General features: G+C 45.7%; 1 protein-coding gene across 7 annotated transcripts in view; it reads left to right on the top strand.

The window, feature by feature from the left end:
- The window catches only part of THADA (THADA armadillo repeat containing), a 368,932-nt gene that overhangs the window by 304,703 nt on the left and 52,217 nt on the right, over positions 1 to 12,012 (top strand). For all 7 annotated transcript variants that reach the window (XM_074396552.1, XM_074396550.1, XM_074396539.1 and 4 more), the window contains 4 exons: positions 1,794 to 2,173; positions 2,765 to 2,883; positions 3,542 to 3,614; positions 7,167 to 7,320. In XM_074396552.1, coding sequence (XP_074252653.1) covers positions 1,794 to 2,173; positions 2,765 to 2,883; positions 3,542 to 3,614; positions 7,167 to 7,320 — 726 coding nt within the window. The remainder of the gene's footprint in view (positions 1 to 1,793; positions 2,174 to 2,764; positions 2,884 to 3,541; positions 3,615 to 7,166; positions 7,321 to 12,012) is intronic.

Genomic DNA, 12,012 nt, shown 5'->3' with positions numbered 1-12,012 from the left:
CTTTCTTTTTTGCCTTTTTAAATGATCACCTTGGCTTCAGACCTTTAATATTTCTTAAACCCACCTTCTCCCAATTCCTTCCAAACTTGAGGCCCTCATCATTTCTCTCCTGGACTATGGTGCAGTAGTGTTGTAACTGGTCTCCCTGCCTCTAATGTTGCCTTCTCAACAAGAAGAGCACTTTAGTGAAAATGGGCCCCTGACTTCATTGCTTAAAAACCCCTCAGTGGCATTCCCTTGCATACAGAACTAGCTGCTTCACATTGTCTAGCAGGCTTTCTGTGTTCTAGACACATTTCTTCCCTAGCCTCGTCTCCTGCTCTTTCCCACCTTGAATTTCATGCTCCAGTGTTAGGGGATGGCCTGTAGTTCCCCACGTGGTCCACTCTGTTTCATGCCTTTGTTAGCCTTTGCTCAGCTGGTTGCCTTGTCTTTGGTGTTCCTAACAGATTATCGCCTCTTTTCCTCTTTGAGACTTAGGTTATCATTTAAACCATTATATATTGGCATTACCTGTTCATGCGTTTCTCTTTCTCTTTTTTTTTTTTTTTTTTTTTTTTTTGCATTTCTCTTTCTCAAACTAAACTAACTATAAACTTCTTAAGGTCAGTGATCTTATTTAGCTCCTAGCACATAGTAAGCAGGCAAAATGTTTTTGGTTTTTTAATTTTTTAGTGAGAAACGAGACTATGAAAAGATTTCAGCAACTGAAAGACAGACCATAAAACTTAACAGGAAGATACAATTTAACAGGGATATGCTTGGGCTTAAAATAAACAAACGAAAACCCATCTCGACCAAAGTACTGAGTACAAAGTGTGAGGAAGATGACTCACCACCGTCAGTAGACCACGTCAAGAAAGAAGGGCTGTGGTTTCAGTTGACTTTATGCTCCATATGAGTCAACAGTGTGATGCAACACTCCAGTTCAGAACAGGGAAAGTAATAGTCTTGCAGGTCAAACCATGCAGGCGAGTTGTGATCCGGCCCTTGGGCCTTTTTTTTTTTTTTCCTAGAATGGATACACATTACTGCACCTCAGCACCCAGCACCTCCCACTGACCCCTTCCTCCGGCTCAACAGTCACCAACCATGGCTGGGTCATCTGAGGGACAGTGATGGGATTATTTCATGCGCTTTACCTGTGGGTCATTTTTTTAAGAGAGAGAGTGCAGCATGTTCAAAGGAAAGCAGCTAGAATAATGAGACGGTGACCCCAATCATCTGGGGAAGGAAGTAGGTATGTTTCACCTGGAGAAGACAGAGGGGACACAAGAATTATAATCAAATGCCTAAAGAGTGATCATTGGTAGCCTCAAAATGTAGCAAAAGGCCAGTGAGTAGAAACACAAAAAGAGCTTTTTGACAATCAGGTCTACTAACAATGGAATAAGCTGTCCCATGAGTTCCAAGGTACTATAGGGTTCAACCAAGAGCTTCTGGGAAGAGGTGTTACAGAGGGGAGCTGAGCACCTGAAGAAAGTTTATACTAGACATGGCAAGAGGTCACTGAGTTCATATTTATTGAATGTTGAGGAGGGGTGCGGGAAACGCAACTTCTGATAGTAATGCCTTTGTCCCCCTGCTGGAAAAATGATACATTACCTAAATAGAAATTGTTGTGGACTAGAAGTCTGAACCTTAGTGGGCTAGTCACTGACGATATTGTTTGCAGTGTGCTTATGGAAGACATCTGCCAGTCTCACCCAGTGTCTTCAGTCTTTCATTCTTTCATACCTTTTGTGGAAAGTTAAAGTGATTATCTCTTTCCCTTTGCTTTTTCTGCTTCTTAGTTCTGGAGAATCTTGGCTTCTGGGAGGAAGTCAGAGGGATTATCTCAGCATCAGAGTTGATAACGGGATTTCCCAATGCCTTCAAGGTGCCAGGCCTGCCCCAGTACCTCCAGAGCCTCACCAGACTAGCCATTGCTGCAGTGTGGGCCGCAGCAGCCAACAGTGGAGAGCGGGAGAGGGACGTCCCCATCTCTTTCTCTCAGCTGTTAGAATCTGCCTTCCCTGAAGTGCGCTCATTGACACTGGAAGCTCTCTTGGAAAAGTTCTTGTTGGCAGCCTCTGGACTCGGAGAGAAGGGACTGCCACCCTTGCTGTGCAACATGGGAGAGAAGTTCTTATTATTGGCCATGAAGGAGAGTCACCCAGAATGCTTCTGCAAGGTAAGGCCTCCGATGTACTGGCTGCTCCTTTCCACTCCCCACATTGTTTTGTGAGCCACTGGAATGGTGGGATAATGGAGGCAAGATTGGGTTTGTGCTCTCTGGGGCAATAGGAAGTAGATTTGACATCCAGCGAATAAAGATTCTCTTTGTATGATGGTTTGCACGGCGTCATACCTAGGGCACCAAGAAAAGCTTTTGATGATAGGGGTATTGATGGCAGAGATTAACCAAAGACAGAGCAAACCACTTTGAGATGTTTAGGAAACAGATCATTAAAAAATCACTGTAGAGTGTGTCAGAGGTAGTCTTTGCTGACATGCCTATTTCAGGGCAGATGGCCACCTGGAAAGCATAATCCAGGAAAGGGCAGGGGCCTAGGACTCAGGGCACCTGGCTCCCATCCCATCACTAGAGGTCCTCTGGTTAGTTGTTCACCCTGCCTCAGTCTCCCAAAGGTATTATGGGGGAAATAAGTCAGTGAGGACCTTTTGAAAGATAGACCCCTTGTTGATACAACTATTATTTAACATCTGGAGACTTTTCCCTGAGTATTTATTTCTCTTTTTTTCCATGGATTTGACTTAACAGATACTGAAAATTCTCCACTACATGAATCCTAGTGAGTGGCTTCCCCAGACGGAGCACTGTGTCCATCTGACCCCAAAGGAGTTCTTGATCTGGACGATGGATATTGCTTCCAGTGAAAGGTTTGCCTCCAGTGCCTCCCATGCAGCCTGGTAGGGTGTCTGGTCTCATCGGTCATTATATAATGAACTTGCTCACAATCCTGGCCTCAGGTCTCAGGTCCTGTATTTTCTTCTAAGCCTCAGCCTAAGAGTTCTAAACTCAAGCAATAGAGTGATATCAGTGATTCACATTAATAACCAAAGGTAATTGCTTCCAGAGGCATTTTTGTAACCGGGAGGTAGAGATTTCCAGTGTTCACATCTGCATAGGTTACAGACTGTCTGCAAAAACCAGTGTATGGGTCGGTTGCAGTAGCTAATGTCTGTAATCCCAGCACTTTGGGAGGCTGAGGCAGGTAGATCATGAGATCAGGAGTTTGAGACTAGCCTGACCAACATAATGAAACCTAGTCTGTACTAAAAATACAAAAATTAGCCAGACATGATGGTGCTCGCCTGTAATCCCAGCTACCGAGGAGGCTGAGGTAGGAGAATCGCTTGAACCATGAGGCGGAGGTTGCAATGAGCCAATATTGCACCACTGCTCTCCAGTCTGGGCGACAGAGCAAGACTCTGTCTCAAAAAAAAAAAAAAAAAAAAACAAAAATACACACACACCAATGTATGAAGTGTGTCTGATTGTAATTTTGTGTGATTTTTTTGTTGTTTATTTTTCTAGATCTGAAATACAGAGTGTAGCTCTGAGGCTTGCCTCTAAAATCATTTCCCACCATATGCAGACATGTGTGGAGGTAAGGCTGGTTCTGTTCTTCTTCTGGGACCTGGGTTTTTGTGTTCTTATTTACTCGGAAGGTGTCAGTAGAAGTAAACTCTCTCAACAGGCAGAACCCCTGTGACATGTGTATGTAACATCTACAAAAATATTGTTTGTGCTGCCTTTTCACTTCAAGTATAACTTGAGAAGACGTCTTTGAACACCACCTTTCTTTTCTCTTGTTTTAGGCTTTTTTTTTTTTTTTTTTTTAAGGTGAAGTCCTGCTCTTGTAACCCAGGCTGGAGTGCAGTGGCATGATCTTGGCTCACTGCAATCTCTACCTCCCAGGTTCAAGCAATTCTCCTGCCTCAGCCTCCCGAGTAGTTGGGATTACAGGTGCCTGCCACCACACCTGGCTAATTTTTTGTATTTTTAGTAGAGACAGGTTTCACCATGTTGGCCAGGCTGGTCTCGAACTGCTGACCTAAGGTGATCCACCTGCCTTGGCCTCCCAAAGTACTGGGATTACAGACATGAGCCACTGTGACTGGCCTGTTGTAGGCCTTTTTTTTAAATTAAGAGTCCCTAGGGGTAACAGGACTTTCCCCTCAAAACACTTATCCTCAAATCCCTTGTTTTTTCCCTATTTCTGTAGATAGCCTCTTTATTTAAATAAAGAAGAATAAACATGTCACTTCCAAAAATATTTGCAACCTAGTGAACTAAAAATGAAAATACATCACTAAGGCTTAAATATTCCCCCAGAACATTGCCCGGCTGGCTCTGGATGGAGGCCCAGAGGCACCCCACCTGTTTTACATGTCCTTTGATAGTGAAGTAGAACAAAAGTAAGAAAAACAAGCTTCCTGGGAAGATGTCTTAAGACAAATACATGCTGCTTAGTTACCTACAAGAAAGATAGCCCCATCATTGAATCACAAGTAGAAGGCAGCCAATACCACAGGAAAATCACCTGAAGACCTGGATTCCACATAGCCACACTGATGGTGATGGCATAACACTGTGAATCCAGAGCCCTTACAGTAAACCTAGCACTGATGTATAGGTACTGAAATACAAAGATGAGCAGAGACTAGAGATACAGTCTAATGAAAGAAGGAGAGCATTAGATAATGACATTATATGCTCTAGCAGGAAGATGTGCCGGGGCCATGAGAACCCAGTGGAGGGAGTGAGAGTTTGGAGGCTGAAGAAGACTTCATAGGGGAGATTGTGAAGTTCGGAGAGCATGAGGCTGGGCAGAGATAAAACCGAGGGTAGAAATTAACAAGCAGGCCCAATTTCCTTGGATCTGTCATTCAAAGGCAGGACAAGGAGCCAAACCTAGGAGGTTACTAGGAGACACAAAAAGCCCAAAAAAAAAAGTCGGGTGGGGTGGAAAGAGTACAGGAACGGAGGTGATTTGCTAAAAAACTATAGCCCAGGGGGGAAAAAGCACCAGCCGACCATGGTGGCTCATGCCTATAATCCCAACCCTTTGGCAGGCTGAGGTGGGTGGATCACTCTGAGGTCAGGAGTTCAAGACTAACCTGACCAGCAAGCAGTGAAACTCCATCTCTACGAAGAAATACAAAAAATTAGCCGTGCATGGTGGTGGGTGCCTGTAATCCCAGCTGCTCCAGAGGCTGAGGCAGGAGAATCGCTTGAACCCAGGAGGCGGAGGTTGTAGTGATCCAAGAGATCACACTCCTGCACTCCAGCCTGAGCGACAGAGTGAGACCCTGTCTCAAAAACAAAACAAAACAAAAAAAACCACCAGGGCCAAGCGCGGTGGCTCATGTCTGTAATCCCAGCACTTTGGGAGGCCAAGGTGGGCAGATCACCCTGAGGTCAGAAGTTCAAGACCAGTCTGGCCAACATGATGAAACCCCATCTCTACTAAAAATTACAAAAATTAGCCAGGCATGGTGGCATGTGCTTGTAATCTCAGCTACTCAGGAGGCTGAGGCAGGAGAGTCGCTTGAACCCAGGAGGTGGAGGTTGGAGTGAGCCAAGATCGTGCCACTGCACTCCAGCCTTAGCAACAGAGCGAGACTCCGCCTCAAAACCAAAAACACCAAGTTTTAAGACAGAAGTCACCAGGCAGCCTAACAAGCCTGCCAAGGCATTATTCTTATCCCAAGCTGTTTCTAACCAGTTATTATGTGTGTCTTAAAGTCACTCCTCCCCTCCCCTGTCCACCCCTGCCCTCTCCTCCTCTCCCTTCCCCTCCTCTAGCCTGCCTTCCCTCCTTCGTATTTCTCTCTCCCCCAGGCTACAGTGCAGCGGCATGATCTCAGCTCACTGCTACCTCTGCCTCCCGGGTTCAAGCGATTCCCCTACCTCAGCTTTCTGAGTAGCAGGGATTAAAGGCATGAGCCACCATGTCCTATGAATTTTTGTATATTCGTAGGGACACGGTTTCACCGTATTGGCCAGGCTGGTCTCGAACTCCTGACCTCAGGTGATCCAACCGCCTCGGCCTCAAAAGTGCTGGGATTACAGCCATGAGCCACTGTGCCCAGCCTGTGATGCTGCTTTAAATGTTGTAACAGAAACTCGTAAATACTGTGACTTAAATCAGATAGAAGCTGTCCAAAGCAAATGTAGCTTGACAGTGTTGAGCCACCAGATTCTCTCATACTTTGCTGTTCTGCTGTCCTAAACACATAGCTTCTATCTTAGGTCCCCACCTGGTTGCTCCAGCTTCCACCGTCTTATCCTTGTTTAGCTAGCAGGAAGGGGAAACCCAGGAAATAAAGATCATGGCCATTTCCTAAGGCATGACTTGAAAGTGCTCAGGTACTACTACTTCTAGTGTCATCCCAGTCTTCAGAACTTAATCACATGTTACTCCCAAATGTCAGAGACTGGGACATGTAGTCTCTATCTGGGTGCCCTTGGGCCCAGCCAGAAGTCTGGGGTTCTGTTGCTCTAGGAGGAGTATCTGGTTATTGGTGACAACAAGTTATTATTTGCTGGATGGTCTTTCCCCACAAGTTTGGTCTTTACCAGAGGTATCAAGTATGCCAGTGTTCTCATAACCTGATTTGCATCCAAAAAGACTAAAGGAAGGCCAGGGGTAGTGGGTCATGCCTGTAATCCCAACACTTTGGGAGGCCAAGGTGGGCGGATCACTTGAGGCCAGGAGTTCAAGACCAGCCTTACTAATGTAGTGAAACCCTGTCTCTACTAAAAATATAAAAACTAGCTAGGTGTGGTGGCACACACCTTTACTCCCAGCTACTCGGGAGGCTGAGGCAGATCGCTTGAACCCAGGAGGCAGAGGTTGCAGTGAGCCAAGGATCACAGCACTCCAGCCTGGGCAACAGAGCAAGACCTTGTCTCAAAAAAAGAAAGAAAGAAAAAGACTAAAGGAATTTGCTGTCTAGTTTTAGTGACTCCCTAGTACCAAAAGACAAGTCAGATTTTCTTCCTTGGGCATATTTCTCTCTAGTTGGAATAGAAAAGCAACTAAAAAACAGCTTTCTTCTCACGGAGCTAAGAGCTAATCTGCAGCCCCAGTTTGATGTAGGTCAACCCTTGGTTGTCTCTTCTGAACTACTGATAGGTACATTCTGTGTTTTAGAACAGGGAATTGATAGCTGCTGAGCTGAAACAGTGGGTTCAGCTGGTCATCTTGTCCTGTGAAGACCATCTTCCTACAGAGTCTCGGCTGGCTGCTGTTGAAGTCCTCACCAGGACTGCACCACTTTTCCTCACCAACCCCCGTCCTGTTCTTGGTAAGTGTGCTGAGAGGAGAGTCTGTTGTACCAAACTCACTTAAAATAGGAATAGATATTCTCACCTAAAAAGAAGGGAAGGTGAAAGATGGCAACTTGCACCCTGCCTTTATGTCTTTCAGATATATTCCTGCCATCTTAGTTCATGTTCTAATCAGTTTCATGAACACACTCTTTTTTTGTGTGAGATGGAGTTTTTCTCTTGTCACCCAGGCTGGAATGCAGTGGCACAATCTTGGCTCACTGCAACCTCCACCTCCTGGATTCGAGCAGTTCTCCTGCCTCAGCCTCCCGAATAGCTGGGACTACAGGCGGCCGTCACCATGCCCAGCAAATTTTTGTATTTTTAGGAGAGATGGGTTTTCACCATATTGGCCAGGCTGGTATCAAACTCCTGAATGACTGCAGGTGATCCACCCACCTCAGCCTCCCAAAGTCTTGGGATTACAGGTGTGAGCCACTGTGCCCGGCCCACCAACATACTCTTAACCAGCCTCTTGTTTTTCAGTCTTACCCCCTAAACTTTTCTCCACAAAGAGCCTCTTTCTGAAATACAAGTCTGGTAATTTCAGGCCACTATTTAAAACCTTTGAGTGGGTTACCACTGCTTTCAGTATAAAGCCTTTAGCACCCTTCAGCACAGCTAAACACCCTTTAGCACAGCTCATAAGGCCCTTTCTATTCTGTCCCTGGTCCCCCCTCCTGCCTTATCATCTACCACTCCCTAACACGGGCCTTGTGTGTCATCAGTAGGGAACAGTTCTCTAAACTAAACAAACCACACTGCTTGACTGATTTCTATTTGTCAAGACTCAGACTAACTGTCTCCTCTTCTGGGAGGCCTGTTGGAATAATCTAGGTGAAAAATGAATGGGTAAGTGTGAATCTGTGGCAGCAAGGAAGAGAGGATGGGCTCAAAAGAAATTTAGGAAATAGAATCAATAGGAGTTGGTGGTGTTGAGGTTGATATGAAAGGAAAATTCAAGAATGATTTCTAGGCATCTGGCTAAAGTGACTGGATAACCTGCTAGTTGCATTCAATGATTTTGGTTTTAAGTTGAAGATACCTGTATTAGTCTGTTCTCACACTGCTATAAAGAACTACCTGAGACTGGGTAATTTATGAAAAAAAGAGGTTTAGCTGACTCGCAGTTCTGTAATCTTAACAGGAAGCATGGCTGGGAGGCCCTAGGAAACTTACAATCATGGCAGAAGGCAAAGGGGAAGCAGATACCTTCTTCACATGGTGGCAGGAGAGAGAAAGAGAGCGAATGTGTGAGAGAGAGAGCAGGAGAAAGTGCCACACACTTTAAAACCATCAGATCTCATGAGAACTCGCTGTCATGAGAACAGCAAGGGGGAAATCCACCTATGTGATCCACTCACCTCCTACCAGGCCCCTCCTCCAATTCAACATGAGATTTGGGCAGAAACACAAATCCAGACCATATAATTTTATCCCCGGCCCCTCCAGAATCTCATATCCTTCTCTCATTGCAAAATACAATTATCCCTTCTTAACAGTCTCCCAATCTCAACTTATTTCAGCATCAACTCAAAAGTCCACAGTCCAAAGTCTCATCTGAGACAACGTACGTCCCTTTCACCCATGAGCCTATAAAATCAAAAACAAGTTAGCTACTTCCAAGATACAGTGGGGGTACAGGTGTTGGGTAAATGCCCTCATTCCATGAGCCTGTAAAATCAAAAACAAGTTAACTGCTTCCAAGATACAGTGGGGGCACAGGTATTGGGTAAATGCCCTCATTCCAAATGGGAGAGATTGGCCAAAACAAAGGGGCTCCAGGCCCCATGCAAGTTCAGAACCCAGCAGGGCAGTCACTAAATCTTAAAGCTTTAAAATAATCTCCTTTGACTCCATGTCTCTCATCCAGGGCATGCTGATGCAAAGGGTGGGCTCCCAAGGCCTTGTGCAGCTCTGCCTCTGTGGCTCTACAGGGTACAGCCCCTATGACTGCTTTCACAGGCTGGTGTTGAGTGCCTGTGGCTTTTCTAGGCACACAGTGCAAACCATAGGTGGATCTACCATTCTGGAGTCTGGTGAACTGTGGCCCTCTTCTCACAGCTCCACTAGGTAGTGCCCCAGTGGGGACTGTATGTGGGGGCTCTAACCCCACATTTCCCATCTCTACTGACCAAACAGAGGTTCTCCATGAGGGCTCCGCTCCTGCAGCAGACTTCTGCCTGGTTATCCAGATGTTTTGATACAGCCCTCTAAAGTTTAGGTGGAAGTTTCCAAACCTAAGCTCTTGCCTTTCGCATACCCACAGGCCCAACAACACATAGAAGCCACCAAGGCTTGGGGCATGCACCCTCTGAAGCAATGACCTGAGCTGTACCTTGGCCCCTTTTAGCCACGGCTGGAGCTGGAGCAGCTGGGACAGAGGATGCCATGTGCCAATGCTGCACAAAGCCACCGGGCTCTGGGCCTGGCCTAAGAAATCATTTTTTCCTCCTAGGCCTCTGGACCTGTGATGGGAGGGGTTGCTGTGAAGGTCTCTGAAATGCCGTGGAGACATTTTCCCCATCCTCTTAGCTATTAACATTTGGCTTTTTTGTTTGTTTGTTTGAGATAGAGTCTTGCTCTATCACCCAGACTAGAGTGTAGTGGTGCCATCTCGGCTTACTGCAGTCTCCGCCACCCAGGTTCAAGCTATTGTCTCGCTCAGCCTCCTGAGTAGCTGGGATTACAGGTGTGCACCACCACACCTGGCTGAGTTTTGTATTTTTAATGGAGACAGGATTTCACCATGTTGGTCAGGCTGTTCTCGAACTCCTGACCTTGTGATCCACCTGCATCAGCCTCCCAAGGTGCTGGGATTACAGATGTGAGCCACCGCATCTGGCCCTATATTTTATTTTTATGTTTTTATTTTATTTATTTATTTATTTATTTTTTGAGGTGAAGTCTTGCTCTGTTGCCAAGCTGGAGTGAAATGACTCAGTCTTGGCTCACTACAACCTACACTACCCGGGTTCAAGCAGTTCCCCTGCCTCAGCCTCCCGAGTAGCTGGGACTACAGGCATGTGCCACTATGCACGGCTAATATTTTTTTTTTTTTTTGTATTTTAGTAGAGATGGGGTTTCATCATGTTGGCCAAGATGGTCTTGATCTCCTGACTTCGTAATCTGCCTGCCTCAGCCTCCCAAATTGTTGGGATTACAGGCATGAGCCACAGCACCTATCCCTTTTTTTTTTTTTTTTTTTGGATGGAGTTTCACTCTTGTTGCCCAGGCTGGAGTGCAATGGCACGATATTGGCTCACTGCAACCTCTGCCCCCCAAGTTTGAGCGATTCTCCTGCCTCAGCCTCCCAAGTAGCTGAGATTACAGGTGCCCACTACCACACCTGGCTAATTCTTGTATTTTTAAGAGATGGGGTTTCACCATGTTGGCTAGGCTGGTCTTGAACTCCTGACCTCAGGTAATCCACCCATTTTGGCCTCCCAAAGTGCTGAAATTATAGGCATGAGCCACTGCGCCCAGCCTCGGCTCCTCTTTATTTATGCAAATTTCTGCAGTAGGCTTGAATGTCTTCCCAGAAAATGGGTTTTTCTTTTGTATCACATGGCCGGGCTGCAAATTTCTCAAACTTTTATGCTCTGCTTCCCTGTTAAATGTAAGTTCCAGTTTCAGATAATCTCTTCGTTCATGTGTATCAGTGTACACTTTTAGAAACAGCCAGGTCACATCTTGAATGCTTTGCTGCTTATAAATTTCTTCTGCCAGATATCCTCAATCATCTCTCTCAAGTTCAGCATTCCACAGATCTCTAGGGCAGGGGCAAAATGCCGCCAGTCTCTTTGCTAAAGCGTAGCAAGAGTGACCTTTACTTCAGTTCCCAGTAAGCTCCTCATCTCCATCTAAGAGAACCTCAGCCTGGACTTCATTGCCATATCACTATCAGCATTTTGGTCAAAACTGTTCAACAAGTCTCTAGGAAGTTCTAAACTTTTCCACATCTTCCTGGCTTTTTCTGAGCCCTTTAAACTGTTCCAACCTCTGCCCGTTACCCAGTTCCAAAGTCACTTCCACATTTTCAGGTGGAAATGTCTTTATAGCAGTGCTCCACTTCCAGTTCCAGTTTTCCATAATAGTCCATTCTCACACTCCCATGTAGAACTGCCTGAGACTGGATAATTCATGAAGAAAAGAGGTTTAATTGGCTCATAGTTCCATAGGCACGACAGGAAGCATGGCTGGGAGGCCTCAGGAAACTTAGAATCATGGCAGAAGTCAAAGGGTAAGTAAGGCACATCTTCCCATGGTGGAGCAGGAGAGTCAGAGAGCTGGGAGAAGTGCCACACACTTTTAAACCATCAGATCTTGTGATAACTCACTTCTACCATGAGAACAGCAAGGGTTCTCACTAAATCTGCCTTCATGGTTCATTCACCTCCCACCATCCACTCCTCCACTTCGACCTGAAATTTGGGTGGGGACACAAATCCAAACCATATCAGTATCTTTGGGATGTAGTAGTGGAAATACTTTGAAATTAAATGGATGTACAGATCTTAGCTGGTTTCCAGCATGCTCTACACCCCCGTGTCTCTCCTCACTGCTACCCTGTGTATCAAGAGTAATAGGAACGGGCAGCATGTCAATGATATGTAAGAATACCAAGCTTGAGAAAATCCTAAGCAATTGAAAAGCATAGTTCTTTTTAA

This window comes from Saimiri boliviensis, chromosome 1, assembly GCF_048565385.1.
Source record: "Saimiri boliviensis isolate mSaiBol1 chromosome 1, mSaiBol1.pri, whole genome shotgun sequence".
Lineage (NCBI taxonomy): Eukaryota > Metazoa > Chordata > Mammalia > Primates > Cebidae > Saimiri > Saimiri boliviensis.
Note: the sequence above shows the minus strand (reverse complement) of the source record. Positions and strands in the feature narration are given on the sequence as shown.